At 38.3% G+C, this 26,354-nt stretch overlaps 1 protein-coding gene across 1 annotated transcript in view; it reads right to left on the bottom strand.

Moving 5' to 3' along the window:
* The window catches only part of RNF169 (ring finger protein 169), a 103,813-nt gene that overhangs the window by 59,767 nt on the left and 17,692 nt on the right, over positions 1–26,354 (bottom strand). Inside the window, exons 3-4 of the mRNA XM_027848093.1 lie at positions 25,091–25,112; positions 15,231–15,304 (exon numbers count right to left, since the gene is read on the bottom strand). Of these exons, the coding sequence (XP_027703894.1) occupies positions 15,231–15,304; positions 25,091–25,112 (96 nt within the window). The remainder of the gene's footprint in view (positions 1–15,230; positions 15,305–25,090; positions 25,113–26,354) is intronic.

Raw genomic sequence — 26,354 nt, forward strand, 5'->3', positions numbered from 1 at the left:
AGATAGATAGATAGATAGATAGATAGATAGATAGATAGATAGATAGAGGGCACAGGGTGAGTTGAAGATAAATGGGTGACATCTGGAGAATAAAATTAAGGGATGAGAGAGAATTACACTAGGAGAAGGAGAAAGGGAGAGGTAGAATGGGGTAAATTATCTCACATAAAACAGACAAGAAAAGGCTTTTACAGTGGAGGGGAAGTGGGGGAAGGTGAGAGGGAATGAGTAAATCTTATTCTCATAGGATTTGGCTTAAGGAGGGAATAACATACACACTCCATTGGGTATGGAAAGCTATCTTACCCTACAGGAAAATAAGGGGGAAGGAGATAAGAAAGCAGGGGGATGATAGAGGGATGGGCAGATTGGGGGAGGGGGTAATCAGAAGCAAACACTTCTGAGGAGGGACAGGGTCAAAACAGAGAACAGAACAAATGCGGAACAGGATAGGATGAAGGGAAATATTAGTTTTCCACAGCATGACTACTATGGAAGTGTTTTGCATGACTACACAAGTATAACCTGTATCAAGTTGCTTGCCTTCTTAAGGAGGGTGGGTGGGGAGGGAGGAAGAGAGAAAATTTGGAACCCAAAGTTTTAAAAACAAATGTTAAAAAATTGTTTGGGGGCAGCTAGGTGGCACAACGGATAGAGCTCTGGTCTTAGAGTCAGGAGGACATGAGTTCAAATTCAGTCCCTGGGCAAGTCACTTAACCCTAATTGCCTAAGCAAAAAAAAAAAATTTGTTTTCACATGCAACTGGGAAATAAGAAATACAGGTAATGGGGTATAGAAATCTATCCTGCCCTAAGGAAAACAGAAGAAAGGAGGGCAGATTGGAGGAAAGGGTATTCAGAATGCATGCTGTCTTGGGGCTGGGGGAGGGACGAGATGAGGAGAAAATTTGGAACTCAAAATCTGGTGGAAGTGAATGTTGAAAACTAAAAATAAATAAATTAATGAAATCCTAAAAAAAAAAGTAAGAAGTTAAGGTAGCAGTGGGCACTTGAGCAGAGGTGAAAGTCTAGAATAGCTGTTAAGGTGAGTACAGGAATTTGTGAACTATTTAGGCTATAGTAAAATAAACTTTCTGTCAAATTTTTTACATCTTTAAACGTTTAACATGTCATATACTTTTGCTGCAATCACTTTTTCTACAGGATTTGGCATTAAGTTCATAAGATTTTGACACATACTCTTTCATTCTTCATCTTGAAACCATACTTTTATCACACTGGATATTAAGTGTACAATTGATGAAAAGCCCATTTTTCTAAGCCCATGAATTTTCAATGGGAGTTAAATCAGGCAAGTTCTCAGACCATTAACACATTTTTTTTTCCATCTTGGACACATTTCTTTATTTTTTGTGACGTGTGGTATAGTGCAAGGTTAAAAGCATTTTTTGGAAGTGGATGTTTTATAGTCTGACAAAGATGCCCAGATCTTACAGCTCACCCAACCAGACTTCTAAGAAGTGTTCTGTCATATAGTCTCTCAGATTAATAACCTCAGCATTACCCTCAATTCCTCATTCTCCCTTGCTCTACATATAAAATTAGTTGCCAAATCTCGATATTTCTACATCACAAACAGCTTAAAGTCTGACCCATTCTCTCTACTTTCATAGTTCCAACTTTAGGTCAGGCCCTCAACACCTCTTGTCTAGAATATGATAAGTCTCCTGATTGGTCTTCTTGCCTCAAGGCTCTCTCCACTCCATTCCGTCCTCCACATTGCTGACAAAGCGATTTTCCTTACACACAGATTTGACCATGGAGATTAGGAAAGACAGGAAGTCTTAGAACCTGGTACTGAACTCCTTGGAGAAAAGAGGAAGAGTAACTTTGAAGCTGAGAGATTGTAGCAATGAGGCTGTGAACTAGATAATACAGAAGAACAGGGAAAACTTCAAAGAACCAGAAAACCTGACTCTGTCACTTACTACTTATCTGCATATAGGTGAGTCATTTAATTTCTCTGAGCATGGTTTTTTAAAATGTAAATAAACAATTACACATCATACCTTAGAGCTGGAAGTGATTCCAAAAGTCAGCTAGTTCAACTTCCTCATTTTATAGATGAGGGCCTGAAGCCCAGAATGGGAACAATCTCAAACTAGAATGATGACAACAGAATGAGGAAAGCAGCAGTGAGAAACAAAAAGAGTATACTAATTTCTCCCAATCTCATAAATGTCAGGGACAGGAAAGGGAGATCAGGAAGGATGCAGGAAAGAAGTAACATTTGAGAGGGTGGCCGTGGTTAAGTATTTTAAGTCGGGCAGTCAGTTAATAAGTATTTATTAAGCACCTACCATGTGCTAACACACACAGCAGCTAACCACTGTGGTATAAAAAGAAAGGCAAAAGACAGCCCCTGTCCTCAAGGAGTTCACAATTTCTCTTTAGAAGAAAGACAGCAGAGTTCCACTCTGGGAGCCAAGGTGGTGGAGTAAGAAGTAAGTCACTCTAACCCTCCCTTATTGACCTCTGAAAGCCCAGAAAATATTGCCCCAGGAAAAATTCTGGAATAGCTGAACCAGCAGAAAGATGGGATGCAGCAGTCAAGCTGGAAGCTTGGGGTATTAACGGGAAAGGCCCTTCTTGCTCTGGGGGAGGGGGAGCAGTACAGAATGGGAGGGCATCCCAGTAAGCTAGCAGAAAGCCCCACCTCAGCATACCAGGGGGAGATGCTGAACCCCAGGGTGGTGAAATAGGCAAGCACTAACACCAGGACCCCTGAATGCCTCAGTACGGCAGGAGAACCTGTGGAAACTAGCTCAGAAAACTACCACATGCCACGGCTTTCTATGGCAGCCAAGTCTCCAGGTGCCTCAGCAAAACTCTGGGAAGCACAGCTCCAAGGGGGAAAGTTCCAGGCTGAGAAACATCTTGCAGCAGCAAAACATCCTTCTGCAAGGCCTGGGTGTGCAGGAGCCAAAGAAAGGAACAAAAGGCCTGGTGAGCAGGCATCCCCCAGGGGCCAGACTCCCACCCCTACCCCTAGAGCTCCAGTGTTGCTGATTCCAGTCCAATACCAGGTAAGCTGTCAGAAACCTACACCCTCCAACTGCCAGCCCCGGGTTCCCAGCACAAGAAGCTTGGGTCAGTGCACCCTGCTCATCAGCAGGAGAGCTCAATTTTTTTAAAGGTCAGGAAATAAGCAAACACCATGAGCAAAAAGAAACGTACAATGACCATAGATTCGTATCATAAGGACAGGGAAGATTAAGGCAGAAATTCAGAAGAGGACAACATTGTCAACATACCCACATCCTAAATCTCAAAAGGGAATATGAACTGGTCTGAAGCCCAAAAAGCCTTCTTGGAAGAGCTCTAGAAGAATTTCAAAAGTCAAATAAAAGAGGTAGAAGAAAAATTGGGAAAAAAAATGAGAGATATGCAAGAGAGTCAATAGCTTGGAAAAGGAAGGACAAAAATTAACTGTAGAAAACAAGTCCTTAAAAAATACAATTGGCCAACTTGAAAAAAAGTACACTGAAGAAAACAACTCCTTAAAAAGCAGAATTGGCCAAATAGAAATGGAGGCACAGAAAAATCACTGAGGAGAAGAACTCCTTAAAAAATAAAATGGGTCAAATGGAAAAGGAGATACAAAATCTAACAGAAGAAAACAATTCATTAAAAATTAGAATTGGGCAAGTGGAAACTAATGACTCTGTGAGAGAGTGAGAATCAGTCAAACAGAAACAAAAGAATGAAAAAATAGACGACAGCATAAAATACCTCATTGGTAAAACAACTGACCTGGAAAATAGATCCAGGAGAGACAATTTAAAAATTATTTGTCTACCTGAAAACTGTGATGAAAAAAAGAGCCTGGACAGCATCTTTCAGGAGATGATCAAGGAAAACTGCCCTGAGGTCCTAGAAACAGAGGGTAAAATAGTCATCGAAAAAATCCACTGATCACCTCCTAAAAGAGATCCCAAATTGAAAATGCCAAGGAATATAGTAGCCAAATTTCAAAATGACCAGATCAAAGAGAAAATACTGCAAGCAGCCAGAAAGAAACGATTTAAATATCATGGAACCACAGTCAGGATTACACAGGACCTTGCAGCTTCTACATTAAAAGATCGTAGAGCCTGGAATACAATATTCTATAAAGGCAAAGGAGCTTGGATTACAACCAAGGATCAACTATCCAGTGAAAATGAACATAACCTTTCAGGGGAGGAGATGGTCATTCAACGAAATAGGGGACTTCCAAACCTCAACAGAAAATCTGATCTTCAAATACAAGAATCAGGAGAGACATAAAAAGGTAAACAGGACAGAAAAAAACAGCATGTTATTAATAAGGGCGAACTGTTTACATCCCTACAAAGGAAAATGACACTTGTAATTCTTGAGAACTGTATTGTTATTATACCATTTAAAAGGGGTGTACATAGACAGAGGGGATGGGTATAAGTTGATTTTGATGTAATGATTAAAAAAAACTAAGTGGGTTAAATGATTTAAGTAAGTAGATTAAGTGGGTCTAATTAAAGGATTGTACTGGGAGAAAAGGAAAGGAGGAGGCAGACAAGGGTAAATTACATTACAGGAAAAGGCACAAAAACTTATTACAGTAAAGGGAAAGAAGAGAGCAAGATGAGCATTGTTTGAACCATACTCGCATCAGATTTGGTTCAAGAAAGGAATAATATAATCAATTAGGTACAGAAATCTAACTTGCCCTACAGGCAGTAAGAGGGAAAGGGGGAAAGAAAGGGGAGGGGGAAGAGAAAAGAGGGAAGAAGTAGTAAGGATAAAGGGAAAGAAAAGGGACTGAGGAAGGCAGTGGTCAAAAGCAAAACACTAGTGAGGAGGGAGAGAAAGGAGAAAGAAAAGCATAAACGGGGGGAGAGCGGAAATAGGATGGACAGAAAGGCACAAATAGTAATCATAACTATGAATGTGAATGGGATGAACTCCTCCTTAAAACGGAAATGGATAGCAGAATGGATTAAAAACCATAATCTTATAATATGTTGTTTACAAGAAACATATTTGAAACAGAGGAATACACACAGGGTAAAGGTAAAAGGCTGGAGTAGAACATATTATGCTTCAGCTGAAGTTAAAAAAAGCAGGGGTAGCAATCTTGATCTCAGACAAAGCAAAAGCAAAAATAGATCTTTTTAAAAGAGACAAGGAAGGAAACTACATCCAGCTAAAAGGCACCATAGACAATGAAGTAATATCATTACTAAACGTATATGCACCAAGTGGTATAGCATCCAAATTCTTGGTGGAGAAGTTCAGGAAGTAACAAGAAGAAATAGACAGCAAAAATATACTAGTGGGGGAACTCAACCTCCCACTCTCTGAACTAGATAATCTGACCACAAAATAAACAAGAAAGAATTTAAGGAGGTGAACAGAATTTTAGAAAAGTTAGATATGGTAGACCTCTGGAGAAAACTGAATGGAGATAGAAAAGAATATACTTTTTTCTTGGTGGTACATGGTACTTACACAAAAACTGACCATGTATTAGGGCATAAAAACCTCACAATACAGTACAGAAAGGCAGAAATATTAAATGCATCCTTTTCAGATCATGATACAATAAAAATTATATGTAATAAAGAGTCATGGAAAGATAGACTAAAAATTAATTAGAAACTAAATAATCTAATCCCAAAGAATGAATGGGTCAAACAACAAATCACAGAAATAATCAATAACTTCATTCAAGAGAATGACAATAATGAGACAACATACCAAAACTTATGGGATGCAGTGAAAGCAGTTCTTAGGGGAAGTTTTATATCTCTAAATGCTTACATGAATAAAATAGAGCAAGAGGAGATCAGTGAATTGGGCATGCAACTAAAAAAACTAGAAAAAGAACAAATTAAAAATCCTCAATTAAATACCAAATTAGATATACTGAAAACCAAAGGAGAGATTAATAAAATTGAAATTAAGAAAACTATTGAACTAACAAATAAAACTAAGAGCTGGTTTTATGAAAAAAAATAGATAAACCTTTGGTTAATTTAACTTAAAAAAAAAAGAAAGAAGAAAACCAAATTACCAGTATCAAAAATTAAAAAGGTGAATTTACAACCAATGAAGAGGAAATTAAAACAATAATTAGGAACTACTTTGCTCAACTGTATGCCAATAAATTTGACAATCTTAGTGAAATGGATGAATATTTATAAAAATATAAATTGCCCAGATTAACAGAAGAGGAAGTAAAATACTTAAATAAGCCCATCTCAGAAAAAGAAATTGAACAAGCCATCAATGAATTCCCTAGGAAAAAATCTCCAAGGTCAGATGGATTTACAAGTGAATTCTATCAAATATTTAAAGAACAATTAAGTCCAAAATTATATGGACTATTTGGGAAAATAGGCAAAGAAGGAGTCTTAGCAAATTCTTTTTATGATACAAATATGGTGCTGATACCTAAACCAGGAAGAGTCAAGACAGAGAAAGAAAATAATAGACTAATTTCCCTATTAAATATAGATGCAAAAATTTCAAATAAAATATTAGTAAATAGATTACAGCAACTTATCATGAGAATAATATACTATGATCAGGTAGGATTTATATCAGGAATGAAGGGCTGGTTCAATATTAGGAAAATTATCAGTATAATTGATCATATCAACAACAAAACTAACAAAAACCACATGATTATCTCAATAAATGCAGAAAAATGCTTTTGACAAAACACAACACTCATTCCTATTAAAAACACTAGAAAGCATAGGAATAAGTGGAGTCTTCCTTGAAATGATAAATAGCATCTACCTAAAACCTCCAGCAAGCATCATATGTAATGGGGATAAGCTAGAAGCACTTCCAATAAGATTGGGGGTGAAACAAGGATGTCCATTATCACCACTACTGTTCAATATGGTACTAGAAATGTCAGCTTTAGCAATAAGAGAAAAAAAAAGAAATTGAAGGTATGAGAATAGGCAAAGAAAAAACAAAGCTATCACTCTGTGCCAATGATATGATGATATACTTAGAGAATCCTAAAGAATCAAGTAAAAGAACTACTTGAAATAATAAACAACTTTAGCAAAGTTGCATGATATAAAATAAACCCACATAAATCATCAGCATTTCTATACATTACCAACAAAGCCCAACAGCAAGAGAAAGAAAGAGAAATTCCATTTAAAGTTACTGCAGACGTTATAAAATGTTTAGGAGTCCACCTGCCGAAACAAACTCAGGAACTATTTGAACACAATTACAAAATACTTTTCACACAAATAAAGTCAGATTTAAATAACTGGAAAAATATCAGTTGCTCACGGGTAGACTGAGCCAATATAATAAAAATGACAATTCTACCTAAGCTAATTTACTCATTCAGTGCCATACCAATCAAACTGCCAAAAAATTATTTTATAGAGCTAGAAAAAATAACAAGATTCATTTGGAAGAAGAAAAGGTTCAGAATATCAAGGGAACTAATTAAAAGAAATGCTAGGGAAGACAGCCAATCCATACCAGATCTTAAATTGTATTATAAAGCAGCAATCATCAAAACTACTTGGTACTGGCTAAGAAATAGAGTGGTGGATCAGTGGAACAGGTTAGGTACACAAGACACAGTAGGCAATAACTATAGTAATCTACTGTTTGATAAACCCAAAGACCCCAGCTTCTAGGATAAGAACTCATTATTTGACAAAAACTGCGGGGAAAACTGGAAAAGAGTATGGCAGAAACTAGGCATAGACCAAAATCTTACACCATATACCAAAATAAAGTTAAATGGGTTGATGATTTAGATATAAAGGCTGATACTATAAGTAAACTGGGAGAGCAAGGAATACTTTACCTGTCAAATGTATGGAGAACAGAAGAATTTATAACCAAACAAGAGATAGAGAACATTATGAAATGCAAAATGGATAATTTTGATTACATTAAATTGAAAAGTTTTTGCACAAACAAAGCCAATGCAACCAAGATTAGGAAGGAAGCAGAAAACTGGGAAAGAATCTTTACAACCACTGTCTCTGATAAGAGCTTCATTTCTAAACTATATAGAGAACTAAGTCAAATTTATAAGACTACAAGTCATTCCCCAAATGATAAATGGTCCGAAGATATGAACAAGCAGTTTTCAGATGATAAAATTAAAGCTATCTATAGTCATATGAAAAAATGCTCTAAATCACTATTGATCAGAGAAATGTAAATTAAAACAACTCTGAGGTACCACATCATACCTATCAGATTGGCCAACATGACAAAACAGGAAAATGATAAATGCTGGAGAAGATGGGGGAAAACTGGAACACTAATGCATTGTTGTGAACTGATCCAACCATTTTGGAGAGCAATTTGGAACTATGCCCAAAAGGCTATAAAAGTGGGCATACCTTTGACCCAGCAATAGCACTTCTAGGGTTGTCTCCCAAAGAAATCATAAAAATGGGGAAAAGATCCACATGTACAAAAATATTCATAGCAGCTCTTTCTGTGGTGGCAAAGAACTGGAAATTAGGGGGATGCCCATCAATTGGGGAATACCTGAACAAGTTGTGGTATATGAATGTAATGGAATACTATCATGCTTATAAGAAATGATGAGCCAGCAGACTTCAGAAAAACCAGGAAGGACTTGTGTGGACTGATGCTGAGTGAAGTAAGCAGAACCAGGAGAAAGACAGCCACATTGTGCAATGACTAACTTTGATAGACTTAGTTCTTCTCCACAATGCAAGGATCTAAGACATCTCCAAAAGTCAAAGCATAGTATTTGTTCTTTTTTTCCCTTCTGTTTTGTTTTGTTTCCTCTTTCTTGTTGTTCCTCCTATTGGTTCTACTTCCTCCTTACAACATGACTAATGTGAAAATATGTTTAACAGGAATGTATATGTAGAGCCCATATCAGATTGCATGCCATTTTGGGGAGTGAGGCGGTCAAGGAGGGGGAGAAAAATTTAAAACTCAAAAGCTTATGGAAGCGATTGTTGAAAATTAAAAGTAAATTAATAGAAACAAAAAAAGAAGAAAGACAGCAGATAAAACACACAAAAGAAGATGGAAGTAATAATGATAATGCTAAGAGCTCACACTTACACAGCCCTTTACAGATAACTTTCTCCGCTATAGCCTTGTGAAGTAAGCACTACAAGTATTATTATCCCCATTTTATGAAAAAAGGAACCTAACCTGAGTTTCAGAAAGGTTAAAGGATTGGTCCATAACTGATAGCTAATGAATGACAGTGAAAGTCTAAATAACCCCTTGTTTTCAGGGTCAAACTTTTCTTGTGACAAGCAGTCTCCTCCCTAGACAACCTCTCTCCTGTGCACAACAACTCCAGCTGGCCTACAAACAACTTAGAAGAGGGCAGGAGCCTGGTATTATCATAATCCTGGGTCTGGAATGAGCCCTTCACATATCCATCCATACCCTTCCTTCTCTTGTCATGACCTCAAGATAATTTAGTTCCTTTAAGGTCCCAACCTCCACTGTTGGTTAAGTTACAGATGTATAGTGCCCCCTTGGAGATCTGGTTGCATCCTTGTGTCTCAGCCTTCATATTGGATACAATCTTGCCCCTTCTCATTCTCCTCCCTTTCTTCTTCGGCCTCCCACCCCCACCCCCAGCTCAATGTAAGTAGCTTCCCTTATTTAGGTCCATAATAAAGATTTATTGCTTTTAGTATCATTGGCCCAGCTTGTCTCTTCAGAGGAAACCCCTGAGTGCAACTGCACTTTAAATCCCACATAGCTTGGATTAAGCTTTCTAACTCCACACCCAGCACTCTTTCTGAAGCACACAGTCCCATAACACTAGACTGGATAGCCCAAATCAACATCTAATATGCACACAATGTCTTCCACATGGTATATATTTGTTGGTTGAATTTTTTAAAAAATTAAACTAGTTCTAAGAAAAGCAAAGACTATATCACAATTAGTAGAGTTTCCTACTCTACCTACACCACTGTGTCACATTTTAAGGTCTGTTTGCATCATATGATGGCAACGCTGTCCTATTTTGGCTATGATGCTACCTAGTTCAAGTTAGGTAGATTATAGCTTCCTAAAAAAGCTTCAGGAGGAAAGGGACTGAGACTTATTCTTTATACTTCTTACAGGTATATAAGCTAATAACATTTTAAATAATAGATGCTCAATAAAACAGTGAAAAGGGCACCAAACTAGGAATTCAAAGACCTAAATCTATCACTTACTAAGTATTTGAATACAGGCAAGTCATTTAATTTCTCTGAGGCTGGTTTTTAATGTGTAAATTAGGAACAACAATTATTGGATCATAACTCAGAGCTGGAAATGATACTATAGGTCATCTAGTTCAAACCTTTCACTTTATAGACGAAGGGACTGAGACCCAGAGAAAATAAATGACTTGCCTAAAAGTCAAACAGGTAATAAATGTCAGAATCAGAATTCAAACCCAAGACTCTAACATCAAATCCAATGGTTTTTTCCCTCACTTCCACTTCTTAGACTCTGTAGGTTTCTTCAAAGTTCCACTCAGCTTTTCCTGAGAACTTTCCTGCTTGCGCCTTGTATGAGAAACAGCCAAGACATTCAGGGACACTGGATTGAAGAATAAAAGGCAGAAGGAGAGGGGGAACAGAGGAGTGGAGATATAAGACTGGAAAAGTGGTAAGGGGCCAGGCCAGATAATAAAGGGCTTTAAAAGCCAGAGGATTATATATTTGACCCTGGAGGCAACAGGAACCACAAGAGTTTACTGAAGAGAGGAGTGACATAGTTACACCTACACTTTAGAAAGATCAATTCGATAGATGAGTGGATAGATATAGGAGTGGGGAGAGACTTAAGGCAGGGAGAACAACCAGCAAGCTACTGCAGTAGTCCAGGAAGTGAGGTGGTAACTGCCTACACTAGTATGGTAACAGTGTCAGGAGAGAAGATGAACATAGAAGAAATGTTACCAAAGACTTAGCAGAGATTGAATAAGAGGGTTGAAAGTGAGGAGTCAAGGATGAAACCCAGGTCATGAGTCTGGGTTACTGGGAGGATAGTAGAGCCCTCAACAGTAATAGAGAAGTCGAGAAGAAAGGATTATTGAGGGGAGGGGGGGAATTTAATGAGCTCAGTTTTAAATACGTAGAATTTAAGACATCTACTGGACATCTAGTCTAAAAATATCTGAAAAGCAGCTGGAGAGGTGAGACTGGAAGACAGGAGAGAGGTTAGGACTATAAAAGTAAATTTAAAAATCATCAGCTTGGAGATAACTGAATCCATGGAAACTAATGAAATCACCAAGTCAAACAATACAGAGAAGAAAAGAGGGCCCAGTACAAAGTCCTAGGGGACATCCAACTACTGTGGCCATGACCTAGATGAACATCCAGTAAAGGAGATTAAGAAGGAGCAGTTGGACAAGTAGGAAGAGAATCAGGAGAAAGCAGTGACCCAAAAACCTAAAGAGAAAATAATATCAAGTTGAAGAGAGTGATCAAAGGCTACAAAAAGGTCAACAAGGATTAAGACTGAGAAAAGGTTATTAGATTTGGCAATTAATAGATCACTGATAACTTTGGAAAAAGCAGTTTCAGTTGAAAGTGAAGAAAGAGGAAAGGAAGTAGAGGCACCAACCTGTAGATGGCCTTCTCAAGTTTAGTCACAAAAGGGAAGAAAGTAGAGATGATTAGATCAGGTGATGGTTTTTTGAGACAGGGTCATAGATTTGTAGATAGTAGGGAAGTAGCCAGCACACATTCTAATGAAGCATTCTAATGAAGATTAGAGAAAGTGGGAATGATAGAATAATAGAGGGGGCAATCTGCTAGAGAAGACAGGTAGGAATGGAATTGTTTGTGCATGTGGAGGAACTTGCCTTGGCAAAGAGAAGGGTCACCTCTTCATTTGAGATGGGATAAAAGAGGAGAAAGTGGAAAAAGAGGAGAAGAAGGAGAGAAAAAGGAGCTATTGGTGAATGGCTGCAATTTTTTCTGTGAAATATGAGCCAAGGTTCTCATTTGAGAGATTGGGGGGAGAAGAAGCCTAGCGAGGTTTGAGAGGGATGAAAAGGCTTGGAAGAGCCACTGTGTTGCTTGGGATAGTGAAATGAAGAGGGAATATACTTGTTCTGATAGGTGCCAGGGGAGGAACAGAATATTATGTAGAAGTTCCAAAGAGTCAAAGTCAAGCTTGATTTTAAAAAAGAAGAGAAAAAAATAGTTTAATAATTAAATCTATCTAAAAGTAGAATGGACTGCCTCAAAAGGTGACAGATTCTCTCTCATCAGGAGATTTCAAGCAAAGGCTAGATGACCACATAATTACCACCAATGTTGTGGAGGGGTTTTTTATTCAGGAATGGACTGGACTTTGAGATATCTCTAAGGACTCTTCTAACTCTGAAATTCTATTACTCTGTAAAGTCACTCAAAGTACACTCTGCTGTTATAGATGTTGGACCTATACCCAAGACAATTATATTTTCAGCTTTAAAAATTCAGGCGCTTGTTTAAACCACTGTGACTGACTCTTTACCAAAGCATACACTATTTCTAACATTCCCTAAATCTGTCTAGGCCACATGGAAGATAACAGGAGAGAAAAAGTCCATATTTTGCCAAATGAATCCCTAGGAAAGTCAATGTGATACATGGAAAGACCACTGGACTCTGAAGTCCAAAGACCTAGACTGGAGTCCCAGGATAGCCCTGTGCTAGCCACACAATGAAGTTGCCTCACTTCCCTCATTTGTAAAAACAGTACAGATAATATTTGCTCTCAACTCAACAACCATATATTAAAGGCCTCTACTCAAGGCATTGTGCTATGGATAAAAACACAAAAATAAACCTGCCATCAAAGAACTTATATATACACCATATGTATATAAATACAACATGTACACAGATTCAAATCAATTCAACAACCACTGACTAAGTGCCTACTAGGTGGTAGGCACTGAGGCTAAAAAGATAAAAACAAAACACTCTGTCTATAAGAAGCTTCCTTCTTTTGTATTGGTGGATACAAATACGTATAGATAAGTGCATACAAAATAATTATAAAGTCTTTTTAATTCAATAAACATTTATTAAGCAAATTAAGTGCTAGGCACTACACTAAGCTCTTCCAAGTCTTTTCTGTCAGGGAGAAGAGCAGTAACATCTTGGGGTGGGGGGAGTAGTTGGTCAGGATAAGGACTCTTGTGAGAGATAGCACTTGTTCTGAGCCTTGAAGGCAAATAGGGACTCCAAAAGGCAGGGAAGAAGAAGGAGGGTGTTCCAGGAACAGGGAGGACAGCCTGTATAAAGACAAGGAGGCAGAAGACGACAATGTTATATACAGGAAACAGCAAGCAGCTCAGTTTGGCTGAAATGATGTCTGTGAATGACAATGATGTGTAATCGGCCTAGAAAGATAGTCTGACCTTAAAGCATGAAAATGTCAAACAAGAATTTATAGTTTACTCTAGATTAGACCTACACTAAGGTTTCTTGGGCATGGGAGTGTGACATGGTCAAACTTGTGCTTTAGGAATGTCAATTTGGTAGCTATGTGGAAGATGGAATGGAGAGGGGAGAGGCTGAATGCAGGGAGAAAATCAGGAAGCTATCGTAATACCAGACAAGAGGCAACAGATGAGTAAATACAAGGTAATTTGAAGAAAAAATCAAGGAGATCAAAGATGTAAGCTCCATGAGAAGAAAGAAAGGGACAGAATGAAGGGCACTGAAGTAAAGGAACTGAATTTAAGAGAGTAGCCACCTCCTCATCAGAGACCGGAACAAAAGAGTAGAAAACAGGGGATGACAAAGGGGTCTGAACTATGGAATCTGCTAAATGGAGAGAGAAAGAGGATGTTGCAGGAAAATTGAGGAAAGGAAAGAAAAGAAACTGTGGGAAGACAAAAGAGTCAATCAAGGCAGAACAAAAGGATTGTCACATAGTTGTGTGGGCCCATTTGAAATTAGACCACAAATCTGTAGAAGACTCAGTCATTGGTTGTGTGTCTTTCTCCATCAACAGCAGTCGAACAGGAATGAAGAAAATGGATGCTGCAGATTAGCCAGAGTGTGGTTTGGCAAGGCATGAGCCAGAGTAGGACCAGGGGTCAAGGGATTCAAGAGCAGAGGATAGAGCACAGCTGGACTTGTGTAACTATAAAGTCAAGACTGCAATCAAAGTGAGACCACAGTAGAGACAATAGACTGGGAGAGCAAAGACAGGTAAAGTCACTGTAGGCCACAGTAAGGATGACTATCTGGTTTAAAAGGAGTGAAGCAGAGAGAGAGATGCAAGGATAGGAAGTTTCGTTCCAATACAGGAATTTCTGAGTCCTGAACAATGCAAAGAGCATTGGCTCAGGAGCCAACAGACCTGGATTCAAACCTCACTTCTGAATTTGGGGGTAAGTCACTACCTGGGGGTAAGTCACTTAAGCTCCCTGGGCTCCAACTTCCTCATTTGTAAAATTAGGGGGTTGTCCAGATAGCAAAATCAAGGACATGGCTATCTATGTATGTTTCCAAGGTGAAATGAAGGTCATGGTAGCTGTGGTTAATGAACTATAAGACTAAGGTAATAAAGGAGACATTAACTTGTATCCAGATGTCCTTAAGAACAAAGGCAGTGGTTAAGGAGAAAAAAAATTCTATGGAGCCAAGTAGTGAACTCCTTGAAAAAGGAGGGAGGAATGACCTAGAACACTGCAAATGACAAGAAGGGTCTGGATGGGGCAACAGAGATGGAAGGAGTGAACCTCAGGGGAGGAGAGGTTTCTGAATCATTACATCAAAGGGAGGCTTTGTAAGTTTCAGTGAGAAACAAAGAATATGGCTACTTTTCTTTCCTCTGCTCCAGTGTCTTTAAACATGGGAAAAGATGTATCCAATACAAGAGAAAGAACAGCTAGGAATAAAGTATCTTGTGGTGACAGCCAAGTTTCTGCAAATGCAAGAGAAGTAGAAGAGAAAGACGGCTATGATAAAGGAAGGTTGTTAGCAACAGAATAGGAGTTCCAGAAAGCACAACAGAATTAATAAACAAAGCAAGCCAGGGACCAGGGAGATTTAGAGCAGAGATGGATATAGATGAGAGGCAATAGGGAATGGTACTTGTAAATGTAAATTTTCACTCAGGCAGCCAAAGACTATTGCTAATAATAAATCCAAATTCTTACCAAGTATTCATTACTATTACTACTTCAAGTTACTTCCAAGAAAATGAAAATCAAGGTTACACTGAATACTATACCTTTCTTAGGCTTTCATACTCCTCTCGAAGTTCCCCTGGTTTACTTAATTTGATTGGTGCTCTGAATATAAAGTCTGCAGGGAAGGATAAAAGGAAAAAACTTTAATGTACTTTTCAAAGAGGGAACTGTTATTCAAATCAATTCAAACATTTATTATGGTCTTGTATAAAACATTTTAATGTGTAAAACACTTTGATGAGCTCTGGGGGAGCTATGAAGATGAAAAAAAATAGTCCCTACCTTTATGGAATTTACAATCTAGTAGGTAATATTAAAGACACATAGACAACCATAATACAAAATAGAACAAGCAGGTGAGTGTTAATGAATGACATTCAGTCGAGATGTATGAGTGGTAATGATGTGATTCCTATCTTCCGTCTCTAAATAATACTACCAGAACACAAGATTTTCTACACAATTCCAATAATTGTGTCAATGAAGTATGTATTACATGTTAAATTATATGAAAAACCATATGAAAAATGTATGAATAATAATATATAATAATAAATAATAAAATATATGAAAAATTATATGAAAAGCCTCTTAGACCAGGCCTTGTTTCATTAGAATGTGAAGACTATTTGAAGTATCATACAGAAAACTGCAGAGTTAGAAAGGACGTCAAAAGAGTGACTAGAATCTAGGCTCTAGATTATTCCTTACAATCGACTAGGGCTCAGAGTCCATGAGCCTAGGTCAAGACCACTGGATTTGAAGTCAAAGGTCCCGAGTTCATATTCTAGCTCTGCTATTTATTAACCTGTGTGACTGTGGGCAAGTTTGTGGGCCTCAGTTTCTTAATCTGCAAATTGAAAGTTAGACTTGATGGCAGGTAGGTGGCACAGTGGATAGAGCACCAGGCCTGGTATCAGGAAGACCTAAGTTCAAATTCAGCCTCAGATACTTACTAGTTGTGTGCCTCTGGGCAAGTCACTTGACCCTGTTTGCCTCAATTTCCTCAACTGTGAAATGAGATGGAGAAAGAAATGGCAAACCACTCCGGTATCTTTACCAAGAAAACCCCAAATGGGGTCATAAAGAGTTGGAAACAACTGAAATGACTCAACAACAAAGATCCTAAGGTCTCCTCTAGCTCCTACCTGAAAAGGAGCTACGTTCCTGACAAGTAGTCACCCAACCTCTACCTCAAAGACGTACAATTTAAGTTTTGTTCATGATACTTTACTTCCTACTTCTGCCACAACGAGGATATTATGAAAGCTATACACAAAGGAAAACTATCTTAAAATCCTCCAAAAAGAAAAGTCAAATTTCCCTACATATCTGTCCTTGCTTAAATGAAGTCATTTCAAAAGTCTAAATAAAATATTTATTACTAAACTTTCTAACAATTTTCCATCCTTTTAGGTAGATAAATATTTATTTTGAAGTCACCTTCAGCATCTAGACAAACTGTGTTTTTCCTTTTTTAGTTGGGCTAGTTATATTTAGAAAGCAATGCTTCTATTTGATGTGTGGTAACTTAAGGAATGTGGAAGACACTGTCATTACACACATGCAGCCTAGGTAGTAAACAGAAACTCAGGGCTCAATGTGCTAGAGGCTGATTAATCACCAGATGTGAGCAGCAAAAGTTACATCACCTTTAGTCACTGAATGGAAAAAAAAAATTTCCTTGAGATTATTCTGAGAATTCCATCCCTTGTGCACATTTCAATCACACATCAGGACCTTCAAGATGACCTATTCCAATCTGTTTAAAGATGTGGAAGCTGAGTTCAAGAGAAGTTAGGTAACATGGCCAAGGTCATAAATGTAGTAAATAGCAATACCAGGATTTGAATCCAGGCCCTTTGACTCCAAATACAGGATTTTTTTAAAACTATACCACACTACCCCCTTGAACTTTTTCAAATGGCTAACAGAAAGGTTACAGATTGTGGGGGTTTTTTTAAGGCAACATCTTAATTTTAATCCATAAAAGTAAAGTTCATTCACATAGGAGCTACCTTGTTTTCCAAGTGCCTTGCTTTGTTGAATGAATATCACAAACAACCTGTGGATATCATGCTGAGGCAAAGAGAAAAAAATATTTCAAAGACTGAAGGGCCTTAGGAATCCATTCCCTAGGTTCTTAACTTCGGCTACACAGATTTCTAGGGATCCATAAATTCAGACAGAAAAAAAATATTTATTTTCATTGACTTATGACTTTAACAATTCCTTAAATTAGGGACTTAAAAAAACACACACAATATTCTAAGAAAGCATCCATAAGCTTTACTAGACTGCCAATGGGGCCAACAACACACACACACACAAAAAATAAGAACTCTGGCTCTAGACAGAATTTCTATAGCTAGAACTACTTATAAATTTCTAGGTTGTTTTCCAGTTCAAAAAATAACCCCCTCTCCTCAAGGAGGGAAGAAAAGCAGCAACTCTGAAATCTTACAACCCATCTACCATCCTCCACCCAATCCATCCTCCACCAAGTAAACCTAAAGTCAAGGGATTTTATCACTCTATATTGTCAACTACCTCCCCTCATCCTCACTTAGGGACTTCACTATCAGGATAATGAGATTTCAAATTTAGATGGCTGGAAAGACGGTGATACCCTCAAAAGAAAGGGAAATTTGAAGGAAGATTGGATTTAAGAGAGATGAGTTCCATTTTGGACACAATGAGTACATGGGTACACATATGGATGTATATATGTCTATGTCTATATTTGGGAATCATCTAAATAGAGACAATAATTGAATTCATGGGAGTTAATAAGATCACGAAGAGTATGAAGGTATAAGAAAAAAAAAGATCTAGGATAGAGTCTTAGGAATAGTCATGGTTAGGGAGGCAGGATGATATGTAAGAGACTTAAGAGTGGTAAGAGAGATAAGGGAAGAACTAGGGAGTATCCAGGAGGAAAAAGTGGTCAACAGTGTCAAATACTTCAGAGAAGTGAAAAAGCGGGGGGAGGGCAGAGCCAAGATGGCAGAGTTAAGCAGTAACATGCTTAAGCTCTTCCCCAAACCCCTCCAAATACCTACAAAAAAAATAGCTCTAAACAAATTCTAAAGCAGCAGAACCCACAAAAAGACAGAGTGAAACAAATTTCCAGCCAAAGACAGCCTGGATGGTTGATCAGAAAGGTATATCGCGCTGGGTGGGGAGAGGAACGCAGTTTGGCATGGGCGTGCAGGCTGCCCTGGAACAGGCCTTAGAGGACTCCAATTGCAGGCAGCTGTGGCAGTTTCCAGACTTCTCAACCCATGAACGCCAAAGACAACTTAGAATGTCAGTGGGAAAAGTCTGTTTCTACGATGGTGAGAGAGGAGTGTGGGGTCCCAGCCCCATTCCTTGGGGGGGGGGGGGGGGTGGCTGCTTCCTGAGCTTCCAGCCCACAGACTGAGGGGGAATTGAGTGGCTGATAAGAGTGGAATTGCAGGGATCTCTCTGCTGGGGCAGGATTCTCTTGCTTTGCCCATGCTTGGATCTGGGTCACAGCTCTGGGTGGTGGTTCTGGGACGAGGAGGAGCGCTGGCGTGGTGGAGCTTGTAGTGGTGTGGAGAGGAAACCCTCCTCACAGTTCCAAGACAGAAAAGAGTGCTCATAGACCAGAGCACAGGCCAAGAAAGGAGTAAACACCTCACCCTTGATCATAGCACCTTGGAAGAACTGAACATTTACAGGTCCCTAGAAGTATCTCTGAAAACAGCTGCACAAAACCCCTGAAGCTTGGGACAGTACATTCTCCACACTGGAAACAGACTCCTACCTTAACAAAGCGTCTATAACTCAAGTAATTGGCTGAGATCATGAGCAAGCAGCACAAAAAGAGTCAGACTATATTATCTTACTTTGATAACAAAGAAGATCAAAACATACAACCAGAAGAAGACAATGAAGCCAAAGTTCCTACATCCAAAGCCTCCAAGAAAAATATGAATTGGCCTCAGGCCCTGGAAGAGCTCAAAAAGGATTTTGAGAAGTAAGAAAAGTAGAGGAAAAACTGAGCGATGCTAAAGGAGACCCAAAAAAATACTGAAGAAAATAATAACTTAAAAAATAGCCTAACACAAATGGCAAAAGAGATCCAAAAAGCAAAATTGGCCAAATGGAAAAGGAAGCCCAAAAACTTACTGAAGAAAATGCTTCCTTAAAAATTAGAATGGAGAAATTGGAAACTAGGGACAACTTGAGAAATCAAGGCACTGTAACACTAATCCAAAGGAATGAAAAAATAGAAGAGAATGTGAAATATCTCATTGGAAAAACAACTGACCTGGAAAATAGATCCAGGAGAAAGAATTTAAAAATTATTGGACTATCTGAAAGCCATGATCAAAAAAAGAGCCTAGACATCATCTTTCAAGAAATTATCAAGAAAAACTGCCCTGATATTTTAGAACCAGAGGGCAAAATAGAAATTGAAAAAATCCACCGATCCCCTCCTGAAAGAGATCCCCAAAGGAAAACTCCTAGCAATGTTGTAGCCAAATTCCAGAATTCCCAGGTCAAGGAGAAGATATTGCAAGCAACCAGAAGGAAACAATTCAAGTACTGTGGAAACACAATCAGGATAACACAAGATTTAGCGGCTTCTACATTAAGGGTCCGGAGGGCATGGAATATGATACTCCAGAGGGCAAAGGAGTTAGGACTACAACCTAGAATCACCTACCCAGCAAAACTGAATATAATCCTTCAGGGTAAAAAATGGTCATTCAATGAAATAGGGGACTTTCAAGCATTCTTGTGGAAAAGATCAGAGCTGAATAGAAAATTTGACCTTCAAATACAAGACTCAAGTGAAACATGGAAGAAGTAAATAGGAAAGAGAAATCATATGAGACTTATTAAGGTTGAACTGTTTACATTCCTGCAGGGAAAGATGATATTTGTAACTCATGAGTCCTTCGTCAGTATTAGGGGAGTGGGAGGGGAAAAAATTATACATATGTTTAGATAGATAGATAGAGGACACAAGGTGAGTTGAAGATGAAGGTGTGATATCTGGAAAATAAAATTAAGGGGTGAGAGAGGATTATACTGGGAGAAGGAGAAAGGGAGAAGTAGAATGAGGTAAAATATCTCACATGAAACACACAAGAAAAGGCTTTCACAGTGGAGGGGAAATGGGGGAAGGTGAGAGGGAATGACAGAATCTTATTCTCATGGGATTTGGCTTAAGGAGGGAATAACATACACAATGGGATATGGAAATCTATCTTACCCTACAGGAAAATAAGGGGGGAAGGGGACAAGAGAGCAGGGGGTTGATAGAGGGGCGGGCAGATTGGGAGAGGGGATAATCAAAAGCAAGGAGTGACAGGGTCAAAAGAGAGAATAGAATAAATGGGGGGTAGGATAGGATGAAGAGAAATGTACTTAATTTTTCACAACAGGACTACTATGGAAGTGTTTTGCATGACTACACATCTATAACCTGTACTGAGATGCTTGCCTTTTCAATGAGGGTGGGTGGGGAGGGAGGAAGGGAGAAAATGTGTAACTCAAAGTTTTAAAAACACATGTTAAAAATTAAAAAATTAAAAAATTTTAAAAATTAAAAAAAAAAGTAAAAAAGGATCAGGACTGAGTAAAGGCCATCAGATCAAGCAACTAAAAGATAGCTGGTTACCTTGGAGAGGGAAGTTTCAACTGAGAGAGGCAACGTTGGAACAGTAAAGAATAAGATGGGGTCTTCTGCTGAGAGGGAATGGGAAGAATGGTACAAGAGCTGGAAAAGAAAATTGAAAGTATGGAACAGCTGTTGTGAAAGTGCAACTGAGAATCAACTAAAAAGGAAGAAAAAGATGCCAAACAACAGTTAGAGGCCATTTGAAATTAGAACATATAAATTTGGAGTAGATGATGTGGTGTAGCTTTTCCAACATTATTAAGTACAGATCAAAAATACAAGCAAAGAAGGTGGATAGTAGAAGACGATCCAGGGTTGAGGACTAGCAGAACGTGAATGGTCGTGGGACAAGAGGGCAACAGTATGTCAATGCCTATGCTTGGTCCAGTGTGACAATAATAGAAGGGTCAACCAACACTAGAAAGGGTAGTCGGGGATGCAGGATATTTTGTTGAAAGCCAGATTTCCACGAGCACAAAAAGATACATGAAGACTGAACAGACGAGATAAAGAATAAGAGATTTTTCATGACTGAGGGGTTCCAGAGGAAACAGTGGAAAAGAGTAGAAGAGAAAGGAGCCTTCTGTGATGATGACATATGACAATGGTATAGTATTCTCTCTCCAAACACTGAGAAGCTAGGGATAGTTGAGTTGGGGGAATGCTAAAATTAGGCTAGAATCTTGTGTCTCTAGAAACCCAATTCAAAATATGGCATCAGTTTTGTAGTTATATCCCAAGGTGGAAGGAGATGTGGCAGAATTTAGTGAGACTATCACTTCATCACTCTGAATACTAGGAAGTGTTCTTTTGGCTGCCATGTTATTCTGCTAGAGTGATCTTATAAAATCCCTAGGAAATTTTCACACAAACTATAATTAAGTCAAATTGCCTTCCCTCACCCTGTTCCTTTATTTCAACCAAAGTACAGAACTTTACTTTTATCGCTATTCAGTTCTATATTCTTATAGTCCATTCAGGGCAGCTAGGTGGTGTAGTGGATAGAGGGTTAGGCCTGGAGTCAAGAAGTCTCATATTCCTGAGTTCAAATCTGGCCTCAGACACTTTACTAGCTGTGTGATCCTGAACAAGTCACTTAACTCTATTTTCCTCAGTTCCTCACCTGTAAAATGAGCTGGAGAAGGAAATGGCAAACCACTCCACTATGTTTGCCAAGAAAACCCCAAATGGGATCACAAAGAGTCAGCCATGACTGAAACAACTGAACAACAACATAGTTCATTCATCATTTCATAATGTTGAGATCCTTTAGGGATTGATTCTATTATCCAATTCCTTCCAGTTTTAAATCTTATATAAATTTAATACACATATTACTTCTTCATACAAGTCACTAATCAAAATGCAGAAGAGCATAAGGCTGAGGACAGAGTAGGAATAGATAGGTCCAGGGTAATGGAATAGGAATACTTTTTATAGTGCATTTAGCACCCATGGCAGATTTCTTTTTGTTTGAGCTATATAGAGACCTGAGAGAGGCTGGAGAAATTGGAAAGGACCTCAGAAATCATCTTGAAACATGAATCTCTTCTAAAATATCACCAAGTAGTTATCCAACCTCCACTTAAAACCTCAGTGACAGAGAACTCACTACAAAAATCAAGGCATCCAATTCCATTGTAGGAAAGCTCCAAGAAACAAAAAGTTCTTTCTTATATTGTGCCTTATTCTGTTTAATTTCTTTATATTGATATTATTTCTATTTAACATATCCAAGGAAGGAAGGAAGGACTTAGTAAGTTTTTACCATGTGCAAAAACACTGTGCTAAATTAAGTGCTAGAGATACAAATACAAGCAATAAGAAAAACAGTTCCTCACTAATGTATTGTTGGTGTAGTTGTGAACTGATCCAACTATTTTGAAGACCAATTTGGAACTATGCCCAAAAAGCTATAAAAGTGGGCATACCCTTTGACCCAGCAATAGCACTTCTAGGGCTGTCTCCCAAAGAGATCATAAAAATGGGAAAAAAAACCCACATGTACAAAAATATTTATAGCAGCTCTTTCTGTGGTAGCAAAGAATTGGAAATTAAGGGGATGCCCATCAATTGGGGAATGGCTGGACAAGTTGTGGTATATGAATGTAATGGAATACTATTGTGCTACAAGAAATGATGAGCAAGCAGACTTCAGAAAAACCTGGAAAGACTTGTATGGACTGATGCTGAGTGAAGTGAGCAGAACGAGGAGAATGTTGTACACAGTAACAACTACATTGTGTGATAACTAACTTTGATAGACTTAGCCCTTCTCAGCAATGCAAGGATCTAAGACATCTCCAAAAGTCTCATGATAGAAAATGCTGTCCACATCCAGAGAAAGAACTATGGAGTTTGAATGCAGATCAAAGCATACTATTTGTTCTTTTTTTTTCTTCTGTTTTGTTTTGTTTCCTCTTTCTTGTGGTTCCTCCTATTGGTTCTTCCTTACAACATGACTAATGTGAAAATGTGTTTAACAGAAATGTATATGTAAAGCCTATATCAGATTGCATGCCGTTTTGGGGAGGGACGCAGAGAAGGTGGGGGAGAAAAATTTAAAACTCAAAAGCTTATGGAAGTGATTGTTGAAAACTAAAAATAAATTAATAAAAATTTTTAAAAAATAAAAAAGACACATAAAATATACATTTTGCCATTTATAAAGAACACATCAAGAAATGTTTTTTTCTCAAGTCCACATTGATATAATTTAGAGGTGGAAAGGGTGTTAGAGAATATGTAGCTCAATATATTCATATTTTATTATAAAGAAATGTGGGAGCTAAAGATGATAATGCCTGTCTGTCAACTGTCACATTGGTAGCATGTAGCAGAGCCAGAATTCAAACCCACATCCTCTGATTTCAAACCTATGTTGTTTCTGAATATTGTACTTAACTGAGATCAAATGCTGGACTAAAAGCTATCTGTATTTATCAAATATAGATTACAAAATAAAAATTTCAAATGAAAATAAGAAAAGAAAAACAGTTCCTACTCCTACAGGAGCTTATATTCTAATGAAGAAAACAACACACAAAAAAAGGAAAGGGGTGGAGGGAGAGAAATGATTTTGAAATCCAGAAGTCAGAAGAGGAGCCAACAGGGAATGAAGACTAGCCAGCCTGGACCTCTCCACAAAACATAGGCAGCACAACTTGGGTGGAAGGAATGGAAGCAGATGACATGGTAGCACAAAACAGGTGCATCTAAAAACCTATCTGAGGTCAGTCCATTCTCCATGGAGTTTACTTTGCATAAAGAACCAACTGGGTCCCCAAATCAACAAGGCTGAAGAGGTACAACCTCAGGAGCCCATACAAGAGAGTCCCACAGCAAGTGAAGAAAAAGGAATCAAAAACTGAGAAGAGAAGCCAGAGACAAGCTTCTGAGAATATGAGATAAAGGCTAAAATACAAAAAGCCTGAGAGAAAAAGACTGGATATAAATCAAGTTCCCCAAAAGACAAATCAACAGTGAAATGCAAAGACAGAAGAAAAAATGCCTTTAAATGTTTTAAAATGTTTTAAAGGTGACAACACACTCTCAAGAAAACACACCCCTCTCCCCAGAAAAAAAGAATTCTACAGATTCTCCAGAGATCATGAAGCAGAATCAAGAAACTCCAGGATGATTCAAAAGAAAAGTTAAACTTTAAAAAGAAGATATTAGGATGGAAATTAAGTTGGAAAGAATAGCCCTAGAAGCAATTTTAATGGAGGAATGCACAGCAAAGAATTTCTCAGTACTGGGCCCTGGCCTTGGTATTTCCTTCTCTGCACCCTGAGTACCTGGCATATAAGGCTTTGGTATTCTTCCCTATCCCCCTCAACAGTGACGAACACAGAACCTGGGCCTCTCCTTCTGTTTCTCCCCCATAAATCTAAACTCAGTGCTATTTCTGCCACATCATACTGGGTTCCTAATGACATCAAAAGATTTTCCTTCTAATCATCCATATATCTCTGGTGAACAGGTTCTGCTTACTTTCTCAGGGGTCTTTCCTGTTCTTCATGATCCTAGAGATGCTCTGCTAGAACACAGCTCTTTGTGACTTCCTTCCTCTATTCCAAAGAGAAAGCTCTAGTAAAACACTCTTGTGCTATCATAAAGGCTGGGAAACTACACGCCAAAGGAGAACCAGAAATACCAAAGCTGAATATCCCAGTCAGGAAACAAAGACAGTAATAGATAAAACAGATTCTATAGAAGTTCTTGAGTTTTTCAACAGCTCCTTACCTTTACCTGTGGAAAACAGATGCTGGAAGTAGCTTTAGGTGACCAAGTTATGTTATACATTTTGATCCATTAAATGCTAGGACCACTCCATTGGTTAATTTTTTTTCTCTAACTCCCTGACCAGGAGTGTGTTTAAATCAAGAGAACTCTAAGGAAGTAATGTCTTAATGGATGTCAAACAACCACATTCCATAATCTGACCCACCAACCTAAGCCAGGAATTACAATGACTTTAGTCAGTGAGCAGTAGGATTGCCACAACCCAACAGCATTAGACATTAACCAAGCCCTTCCCCCTAAAAAAAGGTTTCTGTCTGGGGTGTGGTAACAGGTTATTAATAAAAACAAACCAACCAACCACAAGACAGCTATTATGCTATTTTCACCAAAACCCTTCAGGAAGAAACTGTCATTGTCAGGACATCCACACCTATCAAAGATGCACAAACAAACCCTCTCTCACCTTTATACAGACTGCTGCCCAATAACAACTCAAAATATTAAAGAGTCTGGAAACTAGTTTCAGTTCTTCTAGTAACTGTGACTCAGAATAAGTCATTTCCATGTCCTTATCTGGGCTTCCCTTTCTTCATCTGTAAAATGAGGAAGCTGAATTTGATAACTCCTAGATTCCCTTCCAGTTGTTCATGATTTTATAAAATTTGAAGTTATTTATCCATATTTGGTTGTACCCAGGTTTTGTCACCTATAAAAAGAGGGCAGATATCCTTTCTAGTTTCCCTGTCTTCCTTCAAGTCTCAATTCAAATCTTTCCTTCTACACTACAGGAAGGCTTTTTTGGCTGCCCAGATACTAATGCTGTCACCTCTGAGTTTATCTCCCTACTACTCTGTACATACCTTGTATACACCTAAATATACTTACTAATTTACATGTTATATTCTCTATTAGAACATGAGCTCCTTGAAGGCAAGAACTGGTTTTGCCTTTCTTTCCATCTCCAACATGCAGCACAATGCCTGGCACAATATTATTCATTATTATTACCACAAGGAAAGCAAAGAAAAAGGAAAAGGACTTATCTTTACAAAAATATTTATAGCAACTCTTTCTGTGGTAGCAAAGAACTGGAGGCTGATGAGACACCTACCAACTGGGGAATGGCTAAACAAGTTGTGATATATGAATGTGACAGAATTCTATTGTGCTGTAAGAAATAATGAAGGGGATGGTTTCAGAAAAACCTGGAAAGACCTGTATGAACTAATGCAAAGTGAAGTGATACAAACCAGGAAAAAAAAAA

This window comes from Vombatus ursinus, unplaced genomic scaffold (genome assembly GCF_900497805.2).
Source record: "Vombatus ursinus unplaced genomic scaffold, bare-nosed wombat genome assembly UNPS02005659.1, whole genome shotgun sequence".
Taxonomy (NCBI): domain Eukaryota; kingdom Metazoa; phylum Chordata; class Mammalia; order Diprotodontia; family Vombatidae; genus Vombatus; species Vombatus ursinus.